At 45.0% G+C, this 24482-nt stretch overlaps 2 protein-coding genes across 8 annotated transcripts in view; both read left to right on the top strand.

The window, feature by feature from the left end:
- The window catches only part of LOC123755953 (COMM domain-containing protein 4), a 209806-nt gene that overhangs the window by 169743 nt on the left and 15581 nt on the right, over window positions 1-24482 (top strand). For 5 of the 7 annotated variants that reach the window (XM_069300245.1, XM_069300247.1, XM_069300246.1 and 2 more), the window contains 4 exons: window positions 10917-10948; window positions 15657-15728; window positions 17625-17690; window positions 21258-21297. In XM_069300245.1, the coding sequence (XP_069156346.1) occupies window positions 10946-10948; window positions 15657-15728; window positions 17625-17690; window positions 21258-21297 (181 nt within the window). In that variant the 5' untranslated portion in view covers window positions 10917-10945. The remainder of the gene's footprint in view (window positions 1-10916; window positions 10949-15656; window positions 15729-17624; window positions 17691-21257; window positions 21298-24482) is intronic. The other 2 variants (XM_069300250.1, XM_069300251.1) reach the window with 1 other exon arrangement.
- On the top strand, window positions 4926-5834 carry LOC123755687 (uncharacterized). Its single transcript, XM_045738415.2, has one exon. The coding sequence runs from the start codon at window positions 4926-4928 to the stop codon at window positions 5832-5834; it is 909 nt and encodes a 302-aa protein (XP_045594371.2).

Genomic DNA, 24482 nt, shown 5'->3' with positions numbered 1-24482 from the left:
CATATATTAGTATATAAATTGAGGAGGTTCCTTATCTTATTGTACAGTAGGCCTAGTCCACCAGGTATACCTGGGAGGTAGACACCAAATTATCCTCGTGAGAGGCTAGCTTCCAACACCCAAGTAACTGATGTACCAAGATTAATTCTTGCTTCCTCTTCTTGTTCCTGTCAAAGGGCACTAGCTGTAAAGCCGGAATCAGTCACCTTGATGAGGGGATTGAAGTACAAGTAATGCTATTCCCCATTTTCATTTAATTAAACTTATATCTGTAATTACATACATGAGTTTTGATAAAGCATTATTGAACTGATTACAATTCAATCTAGTTTACTTGGGGTCCTGACCAGGAATGATTGACTGGGAGCCAGTCTGTCGCTCTTCACACCTGCCCGTCCAGCAAGGATTGGGACCTGGTTGTAAACCAACTGATGAATCGTGTTCCGGGGGATAACTAGTAGGTTAATTTAAGGTCTAGAAAGGGAGAGTTCTAAGCCTGCCACCAGGAGCCACGGGGTCTCCGACTCCTCGGTGTAACAAAAGTCTTTTATATAAGAAGAGCTTTAAGCTTTGAATAGCTGTTGAGCTTTCTCGAGGTCATTTACATTCAAACGGAATTTCCTCGATATTGTTGATTTCATTTGAACAATGATTGCATTTCTGAAAGGTATTGTGGCGGCTAAACTTTTGTGCTCACCTGTGTGTGTGTGTGTGGGGGGGGGGGATGGGCTCCAGCTCCCTGGGCCAGCCTCTGGACCATTTGTTGACTCCTAAAAATATGTTTAACCAGTAGGGTATTGTAGCGGCTGCTTTGTGTGATACACAGGTGGTGAGTGTATACACAGGTGGTGAGTGTATACACAGGTGGTGAGTGTATACACAGGTGGTGAGTGTATATCAGTGTGTAAGAAACAGGGAGCGTGGGTGTGGGGGCAGGCTGAGTGGGGCTCCAACTCTGGATCTCGATTTTGACCTTGCTCCGACATGGGTCAACCCGCCCCTTGCTCCGACATGGGTCAACCCGCCCCTTGCTCCGACATGGGTCAACCCGCCCCTTGCTCCGACATGGGTCAACCCGCCCCTTGCTCCGACATGGGTCAACCCGCCCCTTGCTCCGACATGGGTCAACCCGCCCCTTGCTCCGACATGGGTCAACCCGCCCCTTGCTCCGACATGGGTCAACCCGCCCCTTGCTCCGACATGGGTCAACCCGCCCCTTGCTCCGACATGGGTCAACCCGCCCCTGCTATAACCCACAATGCCTCGCGCTGGAGAATGACTTATACCAAGCTCCTTTGTGCTGGCTTGCGTGATGTGTACTGCACGCACGCGTACGCACACACACAAGAGACTACAGTATGACCTGGACAAACTGGATGAATGGTCTAGAAAATGGCTGCTAAAGTTCAACTCAGGAAAGTGTATGGTAATGAAATTAGGCGAAGGGAGCAGGAGGTTGAACACAAGGTACCATCTGGGAGGAGAAATCCTGCAAGAGTCAAATAGAAAGAAAGATCTGGGGGTTGATATCACACCTCTCCTCTCCTCAGAGGCCCAGTTCAAAAGGATATCATCAGGGCATATGCTGGACTGGTCAACATAAGAACTGTCTTTAGAAACTTATGTAAGGAATCGTACAGGACCCTGTATACCACTTATGTCAGAACAATCCTGGAATATGCAGCTCCAGTCTGGAGTCCATACCTAGTTAAACACAAGATAAAGTTAGAGAAGATTCAGCGGTATGCCACCAGGCTCGTCCCGGAACTGAGAGGACTGAGCTACGAGGAAAGGCTAAAGGAGCTGAACCTCACATCCCTGGAAAACAGAAGAGTTAGGGGAGACATGATATCCACCTACAAAATTATCAGGGGAATTGACAGGGTGGACAAAGACAAACTCTTCAGCACGGGTGGGACACGAACAAGGGGGCACAGGTGGAAACTTAGTACCCAGATGAGCCACAGTGACGTTAGAAAGAATTTTTTCAGTGTCAGAGATGTTAGTAAATGGAATGCATTAGGAAGTGATGTGGTGGAGGCCGACTCCATACACAGTTTCAAATGTAGATATGATAGAGCCCAGTAGGCTCAGGAACCTGTACACCTGTTGATTGACAGTTGAGAGGCGGGACCAAAGAGCCAGAGCTCAACCCCCGCAAGCACAAATAGGTGAGTACACACATCTCCTCCACCCCCCCCCCCCCCCCCCCGCCACACACACACATAAGCACCCGTGGCTGATGTGGCCTGGTGGCTGAGTGGACAGCGTTCGGGTCCAGGACACAGTGGTACTACCAGTACACACCTGACTGTTGTGCTGGAGGAGGAGGGGTGGTGGTGGGGGACATTCTAAAACTGTTTGAGTATCCCAGGAGAATTTGAGATTACAGAAAATGTTTGCTTCGGGCCTTTTTACAGAAAACGAATTTACCATATACATTTTTATAATTTAAACCCTGGATATGTAATGCGATACAGTGATAACATAAGAATATTCTCTGATTAGGATAAAGGCTCATTTTGTCTGTTTACAAGTAGACTATTATTGGAACTGTAATATGCTTTCAGATCATCTCAAATATCTAAATAACTATCCAGGTGCTCTGAGCGAGGGCGGGAGGGGGGGAGGTTGGTGTCTAGATCTAATCACTTTACCCCGACAATGGGCTCCAAGAATAATAATAATAATAATAATAATAATAATAATAATAATAAATGTAAAATCTACTAGTAGAGACAGCGGCAAGTATTGTGAGCGCGTCGATCAGACAAGGAACCTGAGCGACACTTCTATTACTTGGCAATGTGTGGTTAGGTTACATAATCTACCAGTGCGATATATCGTGGCAGGTTTGACAGTTGTTTAAGGAGATAACCCCCCCCCCCCCCTGAGCCATGTGTGTGTGTGTGTGCTGGTGTATACACCTCCGCACTTCAACTGCCTGTGTATGTGTACATATCTGTATGTGTTTGCTTAATGTTGCTGAGCGTAGGGAGGATTAGCTCCTGGACCCCCACTTTTCTAACCTTCGATTGTCTAATGTACTTACACTTGACCTGTTTTTTTTCTCTATCGTATCTACTACTACTATCATATCTACTACACTACATAGATATATATATTTCTCTCTCACACACTTCTCTTCCTCTCACACATCCATCTCTCTCTCTCTCTCTCTCTCTCTCTCTCTCTCTCTCTCTCTCTCTCTCTCTCTCTCTCTCTCTCTCTCTCTCATTCACACGCACGCATACACACACACCAAGGTAACTTTTAAGGTGCAGACCTGATCAGAGAAATAGCTGCTTGAGCTCAACACCAGCAAGTGCAAGGTGATATAAATAAGGAGGCTCATAGATCCCTGTATACTGCCTCTGTGATGCCAGGAAGCCAGTTGTATAGTATCCCGCCCCGTCATGGAACCCTCATATAAAAAAAATACACGAGGAAGCTTAAAAGGATGCAGAAGTTAGCAACGTGACTCTTCCCAGAGTTGCGATGGATGAGGTATGAAGAGAGACTGAAGAAACTAAACCTGACGACAGTAAAAAGGAGGAGATAGAGAGGTGACATGATACAGACGTTTAAAATACTTGGGGGATTGACAGAGTGGAAAAAGAGGAAATATTCTCAAAATGAATACCAATAGAACAAGGGGAACACGGATAGAAGCTTGAGACTTAGTTGTGTCATAGAGATGTTAGAAAGTTTTCTTTTAGCGTAAGGGTAGTGAAAAAAACGGAATTAACTAAAGGAGCAGGTTGTAGAGGCAAACTCCATTCATAACTTTAAAAGCAGGTATGATTGCTTGTACAATCACACCTGCTTTTTTGCGCTCGTGCAGGCCAAATAGTGGGGCTATTTGCGCGTGCATGAGCGAGCTTTATCTCTAGGTCCCCCTGCTGCCCATCCTCCTGTTGTGGAACACAACAACAACGGTGACTCGATACCGTTAACAAGGGGCAACCCTCGCCCTGCATACATCATGAGCCCGGCACACCAACGCACCTCACTGCCCCTCGTCACGCCCACCATTCATCAAGCATTTATGTCTCCACCTTCGAAACCTGTACATCTTTCCTCAATCACATTTACACTTGTGTAACAGTTTATGAGCTGCGAAAGCTCTACGAGGTTGTTGATAGCGAACGACCTCGTAGCGTGGAGCGTTCAACAGACACAGGCTGTGGTGCCACCAGAGGACCCGGGTGTGGTGGTGGTGTTGGGGCAGGTGTTGAGGCGTACACCTGGGGGAGAGGGCCAGGTGCCGGGAGAGGGCCAGGTGCCGGGAGAGGGCCAGGTACCGGGAGAGGGCCAAGGTGCCAGGTGCCGGGAGAGGGCCAGGTACTGGGAGAGGGCCAGGTACTCAGAGAGGGCCAGGTGCTGGGAGAGGACCAGGTGCCGGGAGAGGGCCAGGTGCCGGGAGAGGGCCAGGTGCCGGGAGAGGGCCAGGTACCGGGAGAGGGCCAAGGTGCCAGGTGCCGGGAGAGGGCCAGGTACTGGGAGAGGGCCAGGTACTGAGAGAGGGCCAGGTGCTGGGAGAGCACCAGGTGCCGGGAGAGGGCCAGGTGCCGGGAGAGGGCCAGGTACCGGGAGAGGGCCAAGGTGCCAGGTGCCGGGAGAGGGCCAGGTACTGGGAGAGGGCCAGGTACTGAGAGAGGGCCAGGTGCTGGGAGAGGGCCAGGTGCCGGGAGAGGGCCAGGTGCCGGGAGAGGGCCAGGTACCGGGAGAGGGCCAAGGTGCCAGGTGCCGGGAGAGGGCCAGGTACTGGGAGAGGGCCAGGTACTCAGAGAGGGCCAGGTGCTGGGAGAGGACCAGGTGCCGGGAGAGGGCCAGGTGCCGGGAGAGGGCCAGGTGCCGGGAGAGGGCCAGGTACCGGGAGAGGGCCAGGTGCCGGGAGAGGGCCAGGTGCCGGGAGAGGGCCAATGTGCCGGGAGAGGGCCAGGTACCGGGAGAGGGCCAATGTGCCGGGAGAGGGCCAGGTACCGGGAGAGGGCCAGGTGCCGGGAGAGGGCCAAGGTGCCAGGTGCCGGGAGAGGGCCAAGGTGCCAGGTGCCGGGAGAGGGCCAAGGTGCCAGGTACCGGGAGAGGGCCAGGTGCCGGGAGAGGGCCAAGGTGCCAGGTGCCGGGAGAGGGCCAAGGTGCCAGGTGCCGGGAGAGGGCCAAGGTGCCAGGTGCCGGGAGAGGGCCAAGGTGCCAGGTGCCGGGAGAGGGCCAAGGTGCCAGGTGCCGGGAGAGGGCCAAGGTGCCAGGTGCCGGGAGAGGGCCAAGGTGCCAGGTGCCGGGAGAGGGCCAGGTGCCGGGAGAGGGCCAGGTGCAGGGAGAGGGCCAGGTGCCGGGAGAAGGCCAGGTGCCGGGAGAGGGCCAGGTGCCGGGAGAGGGCCAAGTGCCGGGAGAGGGCCAGGTGCCGGGAGAGGGCCAGGTGCCGGGAGAGGGCCAGGTGCCGGGAGAGGGCCAGGTGCCGGGAGAGGGCCAGGTGCCGGGAGAGGGCCAAGGTGCCGGGAGAGGGCCAGGTGCCGGGAGAGGGCCAGGTGCCGGGAGAGGGCCAGGTGCCGGGAGAGGGCCAGGTGCCGGGAGAGGGCCAGGTGCCGGGAGAGGGCCAGGTGCCGGGAGAGGGCCAGGTGCCGGGAGAGGGCCAGGTGCCGGGAGAGGGCCAGGTGCCGGGAGAGGGCCAGGTGCCGGGAGAGGGCCAGGTGCCGGGAGAGGGCCAGGTGCCGGGAGAGGGCCAAGGTGCCAGGTACTTGGTGGGGAGCAGCGTGCGAGACAAGAATAAAGACGCCACCAAAACACTAACTCACTTACTGACTAACATCCCCAGGATTGCTCCACCCTAACCTGATTTGTGGCCCTGATGGATACTGCCGGCCGCCACACTGGTAATGTTCGTGGCTCTCCCTGGCACCCTCCTATGGGCCCCTCCCTGGCACCCTTATATGGCCCCCTCCCTTGGCACCCTTCTGTGTCCTGTATCTTTTAACCAGTGTCCTAGTGATCTTGTTTACAAAATATATATCAATTCGAACCATTGTTGTTTCACACTGCAGGAGGCTTCCACACTGCAGTCTACACTAAGGAAACAAACATAGAGATGTGCCTCAATGCCAACAGTGACTGCCCAGACAGGTACAAGAGGAGTGTTGTCAACACTTAGGTCGACCATGCTCTCAGCCACAGTTCAGGATGGAAGCAAGTCGATGAGGAACTCTGTAGGGTTTTGTTGAAGACATCATAAAAAGAAAGGTGAAACGCCATGCAACCTCTGAAGTCAACTAACACATGTACCCCCTATTAGACTATTTTACAAGAACTTCTTTTCCACAGCTCATAAAACGGAGGAAAGGGTCCTGAAAGATATTGTTTAGGAACGTTGATAGGATACGTTATCTCTACAGACAAAAATCAGAAAATACAATTGACGATTTACTATAAAACCAAATAAACGGCCAACCTACTCATGAAAAACTCTCCAGACACCAAGCAGAACGCCTTAAAGGAAACCAACGTCGTCTATGCCTTCAAATGCCCACTTGGGGACTAAGCCTTAAAGAACTCAGTATATAGGCAAGACAACAACGTCTCTTTCAAGGCGATTAACAATGCGTAAACAAAAGGGCTCCATCAAGGAACACATAATCTCTTCTCACAACCAGACCATCACCAGAGAAATCTTAACAAGCAACACAGAAATCATCGATAGATACAGCGATAGCAGGCGGCTTGACATCTGCGAGGCACTACACATCAAAAAGTCATCACCAGCAATCAACAGCCAATTAATGCACAACTATATTCGACCCACTTCAAGACTCCTTACCAATATAGAAGCATCAAGAGAAAGTATGGGCCAATAGGCCCTTTGCAGTTACTTCCATTCTTATGTTCTCATATCCAATTAATACCCAGAGTTTCGTGTTTTGTCTTGTGTTTGTCACAAGTTTGTTCACCTCACCCAAAACTGTTGTACCATATATATATATATATATGTTGTACCTAGTAGCCAGAACGTCGTACTCGGCCTACTATGCAAGGCTCGATTTGCCTAATACGCCAATTATTCTTGAATCTATATATTTTTCAATATGTTTTTCTTATGAAATGATAAAGCTATCCATTTCGTTATGTATGAGTTAATTTTTTTTTAAATTTGAGTTAAAACTAACGTAGATATATGACCAAACCTAACCAACCCTACCTAACCTAACCTATCTTAACCTAACCTAAAATAACATTATTAAATCAATAATTTATGTTAAGGTAATATATTAATAATTAAAATAACTAATTGGAAACAATTTATTGAAAATAAAGAAAATCACTCGGCCTATTAGGCAAATCGGGCCTAGCATAGTAGGCCGAGAAGTGTGTTCTGGCTATTAAGTACGACATTATAATATATTAATATATATATATATATATATATATATATATATATATATATATATATATATATATATATATATATATATAATAATAATGTTGTGCATTAATATATAATAGTATTTTTTGGTAGCAGTCTTTCTTGTAAACATATGTTATTAAATATGATCGAAAAAGTAAGATTAATAATTCTAATACGAATTTTCTCAATATTTTTTATGTTTTCACTGTCGATGGTAATTGAAAAATCAATTCTCCAAAATTCATTTTTATTTTTAGTCTGACACGACACTTGAACTGCAAACACTAAACAAAGTTTTACTATGCTATTATTTAAACAGCTTTTATCTTATATACCCGCATATGGGTGAGGTGATATGTTGCAACAGTTTTGGATGAGGTGAACAAAACTTTCAACACAAGACAGAACACGGTGCATTGGGTATAAATTGGATAAATTAAAGGGAAGAATGGACGTAACTGCAAAGGGCCTATTGGCGCACATTTCTTGATGCTTCTAAATTGGTGCGGAGTCTTGAAGTGGGTAGAATACTGTTGTGCATTAATTGGCTGTTGATTGCTGGTGTTGACTTCTTGATGTGTAGTGCCTCGCAGATGTCAAGCCGCCTGCTATCGCTGTATCTATCGATGATTTCTGTGTTGTTTGTTAAGACTTCTCTGGTGATGGTCTGGTTGTGGGAAGAGATTATATGTTCCTTAATAGAGCCCTGTTGCTTATGCATCGTTAATCGCCTGGAAAGAGATGTTGTTGTCTTGCCTATATACTGAGTTCTTTGAGGCTTACAGTCCCCTAGTGGGCATTTGAAGGCATAGACGACGTTGGTCTCTTTAAAGCGTTCTGCTTTGTGTCTGGAGAGTTTCTCATGAGTAGGTTGGCCGTTTTTTTGGTTTTATAGTAAATCGTCAATTGTATCTTCTGATTTTTGTCTGTAGGGATAACGTTCCTATTAACAATATCTTTCAGGACCCTTTCCTCCGTTTTATAAGCTGTGTAAAAGAAGTTCATGTAAAATAGTCTAATAGAGGGTATAGGTGTTGTGTTAGTTGTCTCTTCAGAGGTTGCATGGCGTTTCACCTTCCTTCTCATGATGTCTTCAACGAAACCATTGGAGAAGCCGTTGTTGACTTGGACCTGCCTTATCCTACAGAGTTCTTCATCGACTTGCTTCCATCCTGAGCTGTGGCTGAGAGCACGGTCGACGTAAGCGTTAACAACACTCCTCTTGTACCTGTCTGGGCAGTCACTGTTGGCATTGAGGCACATTCCTATGTTTGTTTCCTTAGTGTAGACTGCAGTGTGGAAACCTCCGCTTTTTTTCATGACCATTACATCTAGAAAGAGCAGCTTCCCATCCTTCTCCATCTCGTAAGTGAAACGCAACACAGAATTCCGCTCAAATGCCTCCTTCAGCTCCTGCAGATGTCTAACATCAGGTACCTGTGTAAAAATGTCGTCAACATACCTGCAGTATATGGCCGGTTTCAAGTTCATGTCGACTAAGACCTTCTTGTTCGATGGTACCCATGTAGAAGTTCGACTTTGTAGATTCACGATTACTAAGGCGTGGATTACTGTCCACAACAATCAAAGTTTAAAGAGTGGAAATACGACAAATGACACACTGGGATACATTATAAGACGTCTTAGTCACGAGACAACTGAAGCTGATCAAATAGTGGGGTCATGGAATGGGATTGAACACGCTTCCTTGGAAACTCGTAGGACAACTAATGTTGGGCTTCAGCTTCATCTTGTCAATGTTAGACCCCGTTTAGATTACCTTGAGATGGTTTCGAGGCTTAGCGACCTTGCGGCCCGGTCGTCGATCAGGCCTCCTTGATGCTGGATTGGTCAACCAGGCTGTTGGACGCGGCTGCTCGCAGCCTGACGTACGAATCACAGCCTGGTTGATCAGGTATCCTTTGGAGGTGTTTATCTAGTTCTCTCTTGAACACTGTGAGGGGTCGGCGAGTTATGCCCCTGATGTGTAGTGGAAGCGTGTTGAACAGTCTCGGGCCTCTGATGTTGATAGAGTTCTCTCAGAGTACCTGTTGCACCTCTGCTTTTCAACGGGAGTATTCTGCACATCCTGCCATGCCTTCTGGTCTCATGTGATGTTATTTCTGTGTGCAGTTTTGGGAGCAGCCCCTCTACTGTTTTTCACATGTAAATTATTATGTATCTCTCACGCCTGCGCTCAAGAGAACACAGATTTAGGCCTTTTAGTCGGTCCCAATAGTTTAGATGTTTTACTGAGTGAATTTTAGCAGTAAAGGATCTCTGCACGCTCTCCAGGTCAGTAATTTCTCCAGCTTTGAAAGGGGCTGTCATTGTGCAGCAGTACTCCACTCTAGATAGCACAAGCGTCTTGAAAAGTATCATCATCGGTATAGCATCTCTAGTGTGAAAAGTTCTTGTTATCCATCCTGTCATTTTTCTTGCAGTTGTGACGGCTACTTTATTGTGTTCTTTAAAGGTAAGGTCTTCCGACATGAGTACGCCCAGATCCTTTGCATTGCCTTTTCGTTCTATGTTATGATTTGCCTGAGTTTTGTACGTGGTTTCCGTTTTTATATTTTCGTTTTTTTCCATAGCGCATGAGCTGGAACTTATCTTCGTTAAACACCATATTATTTTCTGTAGCCCATAGAAAGACCTGATCTACATCTGATTGGAAGTTTGCCGTGTCCTCTGTGTTGTCTACTCTCATAAAAATCCTAGGGTCATCTGCAATGGATGGTACAGTACAGACTAGGACAGGCTGTGTCCTTGTCTATGTCCAATATGAGGATGAGAAAAAGTCTTGGAGCAAGCACAGTACCCTGGGGGCTGAGCTCTTCACGGTTGATGGACCGGATTTTATTTTGTTGACTATTACACATTGATTAAACATATTAAACAGTTAATTTTGGTAACCAGATTGCCCAGTAGACACAAGTTCATTTGAAAATCCACAGAAAGATAACAAGACACCCTACCCTCAAATTTGAAAATAAAAAATTGAAGACGTTTCGGTTCATCCTGCACAGTAACGCCACTTGATAATGACCCAACACGGGCCGAAACGTCGTCACTTCCCTTAATGTCAGATGAGTATGGCCTGGGTGTATAATGTTCAGCCAGGTTGTTGTGACTCACTGCCCGCCAAGGTGACACAGTTTACCCTGGGCATTAGGACGCTCCCTCACTAAGAGACTATGGAAGTTTAGTCAACACTCTCCGGACAGGTGAAGAGTAACGGGATGACGTAACTATCCAAGGGAATGAAAAGTACCACAAAGGGAATTTAAATAGGTTTTAAATATATACAAAATGGAACACGGAACAGTTGGACAAGTTTTGATTCAGAAAATAAACTGGGTTTGGGAACAAAGTTGTAGATATATGAGAGAAGTTAATATATAAACACTTGGTGTGTTGGAAGAACCATCACTGGGAAACATGTACATTGTGTTTATATGTATGTTAATGGCTTACATTTAGATCATCATAACAACTGTTTTCTCTAATATTTCAGATCGAAGGACTTAACACCAACGCTTAATAATGGTGAGTTTTTTGTTCTTGTTTATATATATATATATATATATATATATATATATATATATATATATATATATATATATATATACATATATATATATATATATATATATATATATATATATATATATATATACATCCTATATATATATATATATATATAGCTCCTCAGATGGCAGACAGGAACCCTGAATGCAGTGTGCATTTCTCCTCTGTATCGCCACACTGAGGCATTGGAAATGGAAGCTGGAAGCTCTAGAGTCTCTTGTTGTTTTAATTAGCCTAGAACCCAGTTCCTTAAAAAAAAAACTTGTGTGGCACTCTTATGCCAAATGCCAAGTGTTTCGGAAGCAATGGGGGACAGTCGAAAGGTGGCCGTATCTGTCGGCCTCCACCTCGCCGCAAATACACCTATATTTGATGTGGATTGGGGCAGCAAGGCGGAGGGCGTGTGGTGTGAGACGCGTGCCAGTTGCCGACATTGGGGTTGCTAACAAGAAATCCCCTGCATGTGGTGCTGCTACTGCTGTGAGGCGAGCAATGTCGTGTTGTGTTGTTGCAGCACCCAGACACTCTGCAGCAACTTGGTCTACAATGGGGCCATCCCAGCTGGACTGCTTGTGGGCTTTTGATGGTGGTGGTTTAAGTGACCATCCTCTTAAGGTCAGCGATTTTCGTATCAAGGACATCATCGATGACCTTCAACCCCCAGGGGGGCTCCTAGGAGTGTGCTGTCTTCGGGTTTGGTTATATGGATATTTGGCAGAACATCCTATTCTCTCCGATACCCCCTGTTTGGAACATATTATTTCACACTTAAAAAAAAAAAAAAGAGTTCAGGGTGAGGCCTAAATTTGCACCTTGCTCCTGGATTGTTCTGATGTCCCCCAGGAGGGAGTCTTGGGAACCAGCTAGGGTACCATCATCCAAGAACCAGATGTTGAGCTCGCTGGACAGGAATTCTGCGACTTGTTTGATGACTAAGCAGAAAAGGAGAGGAGCAAGGGGGTCACCCTGTTGGACGCCTTCTCGCGAGTCAATTTCATATTCGCCAAAAAGTAGCTTAAGATCCATACTGTAGCATGAATGTACAAAATGGTAGAGGGAAGGGAAATGACTATGAACCGCACGGAGTACAGCATCCCTCCACACTAAATTGAAGGCATTTTTTAATTCTAGTTTGATCAGGGCCTTTCCGTCTGAGATGTTAATGACGAAAGCTCGAGTTGCATGAGCTGCCGCCTTGCACCCTTGTGGAATGCCGAACCCAAGAGGTTTTGGCTTTATCATGTTTTCCGCTCCCTCGCTAACTGTTCTCGCAGCAGCCTTTGCGACGAGACGCTGGAAGGAATTGCCCACAGTTATTATCTGATCCCTACATTCTTTTTCCTTAGAGCACAGAGAGATGCTCCGAAAAAGAAAGGTCTTATGGGGTCTGGTATGTTGCCAGCTGGACATATGTTGGTGAATCTAGTTAGTTCCACCAGGAGGCCCTGTGCAATATCACCCAGTGCAGGGTTCAGCATTTGTTTGATATGATTGGGTTTTAGTCCTGTAAACCCACCTGCTGATCCTGTTGGGAAGATCAAGGCTGCTTTATGAACCACAGATTCGGCCACCCAGAGAGGTTCTGTTCCAGTAACCCAACTGGTAGAATCTCGTCCTCACGTGGAGCCCTGGGTGGGTGTTTGTCCCTTAGGGCTTGAACTGTTGCGGCATCTCTCAACAACTGAGTCCTCACTGGTGATGACTCTTATTGTGCCTATAGGGTTCCTTCTTCTATTTTCATAGTGACTTGTTCTGATTTTCGATGTCACAGATACGCCACTGTTGCTCTTCCTGCCGTGGGTGTTTCTCGCGCGAGTGGGAAGGTGCACCTGGTTGTCCTCCCTGGGAAATCATTTATGGCTTTGATGACTGAGGCAGCTAAGGTTTTGTCTCTCCTTGCAGGGGTGGCTAGACATATGTTGCCAAACATTAGGAGGTTGTGCCATGCTTGGGTCGTTCCAGGAGAGTCGTTGACCTTTTTCATTTAACGGGGACTAGGAAAATGGCTCTTTTGTCCATTATCCCGCCCTTAGTTAACTCTTCTATAGTTCCCCTAGAGCTACTACTGCATCCTCTCCAGTTCAACATCTTGTCACCTAGGTATTTGATAATCTAGGTACTACACCAAGAAGGCATTGTACTTGATCAGCTACCCGTAACTCTAGAACATTCCACTACCACCACCTGAATCACTCCACCCTGATTAATCCCCTCTAATGGACGATGAAACAGGAAATCGCCCATTAGACATAATCCCCTGAATATGGATCCTCAGTTATGAATAGGAGGGATGACTTTACTATTAAATGTGGCTTACTGAACTAGAACAAGGGAACATCTATTGAAACGATAAAGAAACATGCAGGGAGCCCGAGGTGTTATCGGCCACAGCCCGGGATCTGAAGAGCCGCATAATCATGAAGCACAAGAAAGGGAACTCACTAAACACGAATAAATGAATAATCAAATTTATTAAAATACAAATTAGTTATAAATGAACACTCCCTAGCTGACTTGATCCTAATTTAGGCAAATAACATGACGTTATTAAACAGTACATTAACAGAGACTTAACCTTACCCCCTGCAAAGTCCTGGGGCCAGAGGTTGTGACCTTGACCTCTCCCCCCCCCCCCAGGGAGGAGTCACCTCCTCCAGTCGCTGCCCAGACCACACTAAACTTCGCCAACTCTCTCAAGCTGAGAGACTGACCTAGGCTAGTTGCCAAATTAATCTTCAAGGATGATTAACAAAGATTAATCTTGTACTGATCGCGACGTTATCAATCCCCTTAAGTATTTTATACATCTCTATCATGACTCCTCCCTTCTTTTTTTCTAATGTCGTCATGTTCAGTTCTTTCAGTTGCTCTTCATACACCATCCCTCTCAATTCTGGGACAAGCCTCGACGCAAATTTCTGAACCTTTTCTTGTTTCCTTATGTGTTTTTTTCAGGTGGGGGCTTTACGACGGTGCGGCATACTCTAAGATTGGTCTCATGTTGGCAGTGTAAAGCGCTCTAAACGTCACTTTACTTAGGTTCATGAATGATGTTTTAACTTTTGCCAGTGTACAGTACGCTGCTGTCGTTATCCTATTTATGTGTGCCTCAGGAGTTAGATTAGGTGTTATGTCCACTCCCAGGTCGCTTTCCCAAGTCACAGGTCGGTAGCTTCCCTTCATTGTGTACTGTCCCTTTGGTCTCCTATTCCCTATTCTCATGTCCATCACTTTATACTTGAACACGTTGAACTCCAGTAGCCATTTCTCCAACCATCTCCGAAACTTGTTCAAGTCCTCTTGCAGGGTCTTTCAAACCTCATCTGTAACAACTCGTCTCATTAATTCCACGCCATCTACAAACACTTACATTTAAGACTCAACTTTTGTACACATGTCATTTACGTATATTAGAGTGAGAGAGGGTCCCAGCACCGATCCTTGAGGTACTCCACTCGTTTCTGTTCGCCACTCTGACTTCTTGCCCCTTACTGTTACTCTCTGGCTCCTGCCTGTTAGGTAATTTCTTACCCATGCTAGGGCATTTCCGGTTACTCCTGCCTGCCTCTCAAGTTTGTATAGTAATCTCCTCTGCGGTACTGTATCAAAGGCTTTTTGATAATCCAGAAATATGCAGTCTGCCCAGCCTTCCCTGTCCTGCCGTATTCTTGTTACTTAATCATAGAATTTAAGAAGACTTGTTAGGCATGATTTCCCTTCTTTGAACCCATGATGATGTTGGTTTACATACCTAATTCTCTTTAAGTGTGTGTGTGTGTACTCACCTAGTTCTCACCTAGTTGTGTTTGCGGGGGTTGAGCTCTGGCTCTTTGGTCCCGCCTCTCAACCGTCAATCAACAGGTGTACAGATTCCTGAGCCTATCGGGCTCTGTCATATCTACACTTGAAACTGTGTATGGAGTCAGCCTCCACCACATCACCCCCTAATGCATTCCATTTGTCAACCACTCTGACACTAAAAAAGTTCTTTCTAATATCTCTGTGGCTCATTTGGGCACTCAGTTTCCACCTGTGTCCCCTTGTGCGTGTTCCCCTTGTGTTAAATAGACTGTCTTTATCTACCCTATCAATCCCCTTCAGAATCTTGAATGTGGTGATCATGTCCCCCCTAACTCTTCTGTCTTCCAGCGAAGTGAGGTTTAATTCCCGTAGTCTCTCCTCGTAGCTCATACCTCTCAGCTCGGGTACTAGTCTGGTGGCAAACCTTTGAACCTTTTCCAGTTTAGTCTTATCCTTGACTAGATATGGACTCCATGCTGGGGCTGCATACTCCAGGATTGGCCTGACATATGTGGTATACAAAGTTCTGAATGATTCTTTACACAAGTTTCTGAATGCCGTTCGTATGTTGGCCAGCCTGGCATATGCCGCTGATGTTATCCGCTTGATATGTGCTGCAGGAGACAGGTCTGGCGTGATATCAACCCCCAAGTCTTTTTCCTTCTCTGACTCCTGAAGAATTTCCTCTCCCAGATGATACCTTGTATCTGGCCTCCTGCTCCCTACACCTATCTTCATTGTGTGTGTGTGTGTGTGTGTGTGTGTGTGTGTGTGTGTGTGTGTGTGTGTGTGTGTGTGTGTGTGTGTGTGTGTGTGATTGGTCCGTCTTCAGAATGTCTATCTACTAATTGGTTACTTTTTCCAGAGGTTCCGGTTCTGCTGGGACATCGACTGCCCTGATTGGCTCCTGGCAGAGATTGCCACTCTCTCCAAACTGGTAATTTAAGTAGTATTTCGGATATGAATGGAATAGTTAACGGTTGTGAGAACAAGTTAGTGGTAAGGATGGAGACGTTCCTGATGCACACGGCTGTAACTAATGGCGGTGTGGTGTAGAGGAGTTACGATCAGGAGGGCAGTGCCAATATTATAGGTGCGGGAGCTCTGCTGGGCCTCACAAAAGCCTGTCATTTTCCTAACCTGTTTCTGTACTTGTCATACGATTAAGTATTTCGTGTTTGTACTCACTAATTATCATAAAATATAATTATCAAATAAAAAAACATCAATCATGTATTTTTCAATTTATGAAGTTAAAGCACTTAGTGCTCACCAAATACAACCAGTGAGAAGTGTCACAAGAGTTTGCACAAAGGGTGAGGTGTGAGGTGTGAGGTGTGAGGTGTTTATAGGGGTGTGAGGCAACTCTGGTCCGGGTGCCATCTGCCGAAAATGCTTGAAAATTATTAATTCCACGAGCTGCATCACCTACTGCAAGTTGTGATCTGTGATTAAGACAATGCCAGATTATTATATCAGGGTAAAGTTCCTTGAGAATTGTTGTAACGCCAGATTTGACACCCAGCATGACACTTGCCCCATCACTGACACATGCTACAAGGTTCTCTTTCCAATATAAGTCATCAAATTCAGACAACTCAATAGATGCCAAGATATAGTTGTTGCTTTCTGGTCAGGTAGTTCAATTAGATCTAAGAACATGAAATGGGGATTACTTATCACTTTCACATTTCAAGTAAACAATTAAGGTTGTTTTAATGCTCAGGTTTGTTGATTCATCATCAATGAGGACAGAAATTTTACCATTTATCTGCTTGATATGCTGGCAAATTTTATTTTTCATATTAATGACCATTTGATAAATTATCTCCGTGGTACTAGTGCGGGAATGCAGTCCTATTCCAATGGCAACACCATTTTGCTTTTGTAATTCCAGTAAGCCAAAGTTATCAGAGTTTGGTCTGTCATTCTGAGCTAAATAATGTACAGAACGGAAAATGGAACAAGTTGTCTTCAGATGCGAAGCCTTCATGGCCTCACACAATGTTCCAAGAGCATCTTCACTAGCTGCATTTTCAACACGTAAAGCAGCAGTGTGAACTTTCTATAGTTTATGATCAACAATTTGTTGCCTGAGAGACTTCAAGCGTGTACTTCGACCTGCTTCATGATAGGATACTTGTACCATCTGCCGCCGCTCGCTGGATAGTCTTAAACCCTTAGAAGTGAAAAGTGTTACATTACTTATGTTTGTACATACTTTACACCCAAGTTGATCATCTCTGAAGTCTAAGTATGAACAGGTTTCCTCTTTTTTCTTCCACATTTCTTGTTGTTGTTTAAGATTCGCTACCGGGAACAAAAAGTTCCAAGTAGCACGGGCTATGGTGAGCCCGTAGTATTTTTTTTGTGTGTGTCTCATATCGTTTGTCTGACATAAATGGATAGGAAGTGTTGACCAGCGTCAAGTCTTACGTGCACATATTCCTACCACTACAATTCAGCCTGTTTACCCTTTTAAATATATAACAATTTAATCTTTAAATCTTTAAAAAATCTTTAAAAAAATCAATAAATATCATAACATTATTACCTTATTAGTGATGTAATACAAATATTTTCCTGCCACGGTCAACCATCACCCACAAGCCTTCATCTCCCTTTCCCCTCATCCTCTCTCTCTCTCCCCTCATCCTCTCTCTCCCCTCATACTCTCTTTCCCCCCATTCCATCCTCCACTTACAGAGGTGCTGGAGCGGTGCCCCGGCGAGCTCCGGCAGGACTGCACCAATGGTTACATTAAACATTATGTTATACTATAAAAGAATGTTGCTACTGAGGCGAGTAACAAGACCTGCGTCTCTCTCCCCAGAGCTCCGTCAAGCTGCGTCTGCTGGCAGCTGCTGTGGCCAAGAGTTGTTATGGACCTGCTCTCAGCGTAAGCTTCACCGTGCTGATCTCCCACGTGTGTGTGTGTGGGAGGGAAGGAAGGGTTCCTCTAGACCATAAGTTCAGTATAGTATTGAGTGAGGCAGAGTTAGTAACAGGAGATGCGTCTACCTTAGGGCATGCCAGCAACATCTACTTTTGACAATGTGTTGTCATGCGGATACATCACACTGTAGAGTTTGTTTACAGCGTGAAACAGCCGGCCTCATTCTCACCTTAAAATTGTATATTAATAACTACAAGCCTAGAGCTCAAGTGCACGTCTGCCCCACCACCCACACGATAACTACATATAAGGTTCCAAGGGAAATTCACAGAGTAGAGAGAGTGGTGGTGTTCAAAGCTTGCAACAGCGGGACGAGCGGTCATGGAGACGCAAATGAGTCACAAACGCCAGGAAGAACTTCTTCAGTGTTAGAGTTGTCATTAAGTGGAATAAGTTAGACGTAGAAGTCATTAAAGCTAATTCAATTCACAATTGTAAATCTAAGTATGATAAAAGCGTGAGAAATGAGTCACTGCATTACTCCAAGAACGTTCAGAAGGTGGGGGCCCAAGAGCCTAGCTCAACCCTGCAAGCACATCTACGTGCGTACTCTTTCAGCGAGTATGGCGGGTTTCTTTCATCCTGATGCCACTGTTCACCTAGCAGTAAATATGTATCTGGGAGTTAGACACCTGCTACGGGCTGTGTGTTAGAGAGAGTAGTAGTAGACATAGTAGAAGAAAAGTAGATTGGTTAGAAAGGAGTCCATGAGCTAATATCTCGATTCTGTATATACAAATAGTAAATACAAATAGTAAACACACACACACATGCGCGCACGCACGCACACACATACACACAGTAGCTGGTAAGGTGCTCCAGTGGATAAGGGAGTATCTAAGCAATAGGAAGCAGAGAGTTACGGTGAGGGGTGAGACCTCCGATTGGCGTGAAGTCACCAGTGGAGTCCCACAGGGCTCTGTACTCGGTCCTATCTTGTTTCTGATATATGTAAATGATCTCCCGGAGGGTATCGATTCATTTCTCTCAATGTTTGTGGACGATGCTAAAATTATGAGAAGGATTAAAACAGAAGAGGACTGTTTGAGGCTTCAAGAAGACCTAGACAAGCTGAAGGAATGGTCGAACAAATGGTTGTTAGAGTTTAACCCAACCAAATGTAATGTAATGAAGATAGGTGTAGGGAGCAGGAGGCCAGATACAAGGTATCATTTGGGAGAGGAAATTCTTCAGGAGTCAGAGAAGGAAAAAGACTTGGGGGTTGATATCACGCCAGACCTGTCTCCTGCAGCACATATCAAGCGGATAACATCAGCGGCATATGCCAGGCTGGCCAACATACGAACAGCATTCAGAAACTTGTGTAAAGAATCATTCAGAACTTTGTATACCACATATGTCAGGCCAATCCTGGAGTATGCAGCCCCAGCATGGAGTCCATATCTAGTCAAGGATAAGACTAAACTGGAAAAGGTTCAAAGGTTTGCCACCAGACTAGTACCCGAGCTGAGAGGTATGAGCTACGAGGAGAGACTACGGGAATTAAACCTCACTTCGCTGGAAGACAGAAGAGTTAGGGTGGACATGATCACCACATTCAAGATTCTGAAGGGGATTGATAGGGTAGATAAAGACAGTCTATTTAACACAAGGGGAACACGCACAAGGGGACACAGGTGGAAACTGAGTGCCCAAATGAGCCACAGAGATATTAGAAAGAACTTTTTTAGTGTCAGAGTGGTTGACAAATGGAATGCATTAGGAAGTGATGTGGTGGAGGCTGACTCCATACACAGTTTCAAATGTAGATATGACAGAGCCCGATAGGCTCAGGAATCTGTACACCTGTTGATTGACGGTTGAGAGGCGGGACCAAAGAGCCAGAGCTCAACCCCCGCAAACACAACTAGGTGAGTACAACTAGGTGAGTACACACACACACACACACACACAACTGTGTGCGTGTGTGTGTGTGCTTCAACAACTTCTATAACAGATATAGGAAGTAATGAAACAGCTGACAACACTGGATGAAACTGAAGCAGTTGGACCAGACAAAGTATCACCGTGGATACTAAAAAAGGCAGCGCAGGCCCTCAGCGTGCCTCTAGCAAGGATTTTTAATGAATCACTTAAGGAAAAGTTGCCGAATTGCTGGAAGATGGTAAATGTTGTACCAATTTTTAAAAAAGGAGATAAGGAAGAGGCACTTAACTACAGACCAGTATCATTAACAAGCATCCCCTGTAATGTACTTGAAAGAATAATCAGGTTAAGACTTAGAGAATATTAAGTATGCAAACAAACACCAACATGGATTCAAAGAAGGGAAATCATGCTTAACAAACCTGGATTCTACGATAAAGTAACAAGAATAAGGCAGGACAGGGAAGAATGGTCAGACTGTATATTTCTGAACTGCCAAAAAGCCTTTAATGCACTACCGCACAGGAGACTGCTATTCAAACTTGAAAGGCAGGCGGGAGTAAGCGGAATAGCCCTAGCCTGGGTAAAGAATTACTTAACAGGACGGAGCCAGAGAGTAACAGTCAGGAGCAAGAAGTCGGCCTGGCAAACAGTAACGTGTGGAGTACCTCATGGATCGGTTCTATTTCTAATATACATGAACGACATGTCTACGGGAGTCAAGTCTTATAGGTCGATGTTCGCGAATGACACGAAGTTAATGAGACGAGTTGTGACCGATGAGTATTGTAGGATCCTCCAAGAGGACTTGAACAAGCTGCAGAGATGGTCAGAGAAATGGCTACTGGAGTTCAACACGAGCAAGTGTAAAATTGAGGAAATAAGACTTGGTGACAGGAGACCAAGAGGTTAATACACAATGAAGGGAAACTAGCGTCCTGTGACGATTCGAGAAAGAGACCTGAGAGTGGAATGACATCAAATCTAACTCTTGCGGCACATATAAATCGGATAATGACAGCAGCGTACTCTATACTAGCAAAAGTTAGTCATTCAGAAATCTAAGAAAAGTCAGAGTGCTTTACACTGCCTACATGAGACCAGTCTTCGAGTATTTAGCCCCATCATGGAGCCCCCACCTAAAGAAACACTTTAGGAAACTTGGAAAGGTTAACAAATTTGCAACAAGAATTGTCCCGGAGTTGCATGGGATGAGATATGAAGAGCGACTGAAGGAACTGAACCTGACGACGCTACAAAAGGAGGGAACGGGTAGATATGATAGCAGTGTACAAAACACTTATGTGGATTGACAGAGTGGACATAGACGAAATGTTCCCATGGAATAGTAACAGAACGAGGGGACATGGGTGGAAGCTGGAAACTCCGATGAGTCAGAGATGTTAGAAAGTTTTCTTTTAGTAGTAGGAAAATGGAATGCACTTAAGGAGCAGGTTGTGGAAGCAAACACTATTCATAGCTTTAAAACTACGTATGATAGAGAAGGACAGGAGTCACTGCTTTAAACAACCGATGGCAGCTCTGTTTACTGTATTAGCAGCTCTGTATACGGCAGTCACTATAAGCTGTGCCATTATTTAACTGATATTTTCCTTGTTTCAGTATGATGTAGTCACCAAACTTGCCAACGATGCTAAATTAGGTAAGTGATATATATATATATATATATATATATATATATATATATATATATATATATATATATATATATATTTTATTAAATATGACCGAAAAAGTAAGATTAATAATTCTAACACGAATTTTCTCAATCTTTCGTACATTATGCTTCACTATTGGAGGTAAATCAAAAATCACTTCTCCAAAATTCATTTTTATTTCTAGTCTGACGCGACACGGGCGCGTTTCGTAAAACTTATTACATTTTCAAAGACTTCACAAATACACAACTGATTATAACTTGCGTTTCCCTGGTTTTATATCTACATTTGAGTGAGGTGGGAAGGGTGATGTGGCATTACATTTGAGTAAGGTGGGAAGGATGATGTGGCATTAGAGGATATTAATAGGGTATTAAAAGTATCAACACAAGACAGAACACGAAACAATGGATATTGAATAGAAGTGTTTGTAGAAAGCCTATTGGTCCATATTTCTTGATGCTTCTATATTGGAGCGGAGTCTTGAGGTGGGTAGAATATAGTTGTGCAATAATTGGCTGTTGATTGCTGGTGTTGACTTCTTGATGTGTAGTGCCTCGCAAACGTCGAGCCGCCTGCTATCGCTGTATCTATCGATGATTTCTGTGTTGTTTACTAGGATTTCTCTGGCGATGGTTTGGTTATGGGAAGAGATTATATGTTCCTTAATGGAGCCCTGTTGTTTATGCATCGTTAAACGCCTAGAAAGAGATGTTGTTGTCTTGCCTATATACTGGGTTTTTTGGAGCTTACAGTCCCCAAGTGGGCATTTGAAGGCATAGACGACGTTAGTCTCTTTTAAAGCGTTCTGTTTCGTGTCTGGAGAGTTTCTCATGAGTAGGCTGGCCGTTTTTCTGGTTTTATAGTAAATCGTCAGTTGTATCCTCTGATTTTTGTCTGTAGGGATAACGTTTCTATTAACAATATCTTTCAGGACCCTTTCCTCTGTTTTATGAGCTGTGGAAAAGAAGTTCCTGTAAAATAGTCTAATAGGGGGTATAGGTGTTGTGTTAGTTGTCTCTTCGGAGGTTGCATGGCTTTTCACTTTCCTTCTTATGATGTCTTCGATGAAACCATTGGAGAAGCCGTTATTGACTAGAACCTGCCTTACCCTACAGAGTTCTTCGTCGACTTGCTTCCATTCTGAGCTGTGGCTGAGAGCACGGTCGACGTATGCGTTAACAACACTCCTCTTGTACCTGTCAGGGCAGTCGCTGTTGGCATTTAGGCACATTCCTATGTTTGTTTCCTTTGTGTAGACTGCAGTGTGGAAACCTCCGCCCTTTTCCATGACTGTTACATCTAGAAAAGGCAGCTTCCCATCCTTTTCCGTCTCGTAAGTGAAACGCAGCACGGAACTCTGCTCAAATGCCTCCTTCAGCTCCTGCAGATGTCTAACATCAGGTACCTGTGTAAAAATGTCGTCAACATACCTGCAGTATATGGCCGGTTTCAAGTTCATGTCGACTAAGACTTTTTGCTCGATGGTACCCATGTAGAAGTTTGCAAACAGGACACCTAGGGGAGAACCCATAGCGACCCCATCTACTTGCTTATACATGTGCCCATCCGGGCTCAAGAAGGGTGCCTCTTTAGTACAAGCTTGGAGTAGTTTCCTCAGAATACTTTCTGGCATGTCAAGAGGAGTACAGGCTGGATCACGATACACTCTGTCGGCTATCATTCCGATTGTCTCGTCCACAGGTACATTGGTAAACAGCGATTCTACGTCCAACGAGGCTCTTATCCCTGTGGCCCGTGCGCCCCGCAGTAAGTCCACAAATTCCTTTGGAGACTTCAGGCTGAAGGCGCAAGGAACATAAGGAGTCAGCAGGCCGTTGAGTCGCTTCGCCAATCTGTACGTGGGTGTGGGTATCTGGCTAATGATTGGCCGAAGTGGGTTTCCAGGCTTGTGCGTCTTGACATTTCCATACGCATATCCAGGTTTATATTCCCCAATGATCTTTGGCAGGTGGAGTCCGGATTTCTTGGCGTTCACAGTTTCGATCAGTTTGTTGACCTTTGCTTTTAATTCGGCTGTAGTGTCCTTCGTTACCCTTTGGAACTTAGTTTGGTCAGAGAGTATGATGTTCATTTTCGCCAGATATTCGTCTTTTTTAAGAATGACATATATTGGCGACTTGTCACCTCTCCTGACAACTATCTCCTTGTTCTCACGAAGGCTTTTAGCTGCCGCTCTAAGCTCGGGGGACAGTATGGTGCTTCTGTAGTTGCCTCGATTCTTTCCTCCTTCTGCAATAAGTTCTGCTTGTAAGGTATCTTTGGTAGTGACCTTCTTTTGTGTCTCGAGGTCGAATATGTCGTCCAACAGAATTTCCAACTCCACTTTCCGGGCCATTTCACTCGGTCTGGACATAACATGACAGTTTATGCCCAGATTTAGGAGAGTGACTTGGTCCTCAGTGAGGTTAATTCCTGCAAGGTTCAGGAAGCCATCTCTTGGTCGTGGAATTGCCATAGGTCCTCCATATAATGTTGTTAGTTTCTTGATAATCCTTGTTTCAGTGCTGAGGTGATGTTGGTCTGTGAGGATGTCGAGGTGTTGTTCAATGCGGGTACGGATACTATGGTCGATGTTGCTATTTCTCCACTCGTTTGTAGCATGAAGTAGTTGCGTTTTTTTGTCTTTGATTTCATTCTCTGCCTTGTATATCTGATCACGAATCAGATCCTGGCGATATTTTATCGTGAAGGCTTGATTCCTTGCTGCTGGGTCGTGCACTTTAACATTAGTATATTTTGGTAGCAGTCTTTCCTGTAGACATATTTTATTAAATATGACCGAAAAAGTAAGATTAATAATTCTAACACGAATTTTCTCAATCTTTCGTACATTATGCTTCACTATTGGAGGTAAATCAAAAATCACTTCTCCAAAATTCATTTTTATTTCTAGTCTGACGCGACACGGGCGCGTTTCGTAAAACTTATTACATTTTCAAAGACTTCACAAATACACAACTGATTATAACTTGCGTTTCCCTGGTTTTATATCTACATTTGAGTGAGGTGGGAAGGGTGATGTGGCATTACATTTGAGTAAGGTGGGAAGGATGATGTGGCATTAGAGGATATTAATAGGGTATTAAAAGTATCAACACAAGACAGAACACGAAACAATGGATATTGAATAGAAGTGTTTGTAGAA

The sequence above is a fragment of the Procambarus clarkii genome, chromosome 43 (assembly GCF_040958095.1).
Source record: "Procambarus clarkii isolate CNS0578487 chromosome 43, FALCON_Pclarkii_2.0, whole genome shotgun sequence".
NCBI lineage: Eukaryota > Metazoa > Arthropoda > Malacostraca > Decapoda > Cambaridae > Procambarus > Procambarus clarkii.
Note: the sequence above shows the minus strand (reverse complement) of the source record. Positions and strands in the feature narration are given on the sequence as shown.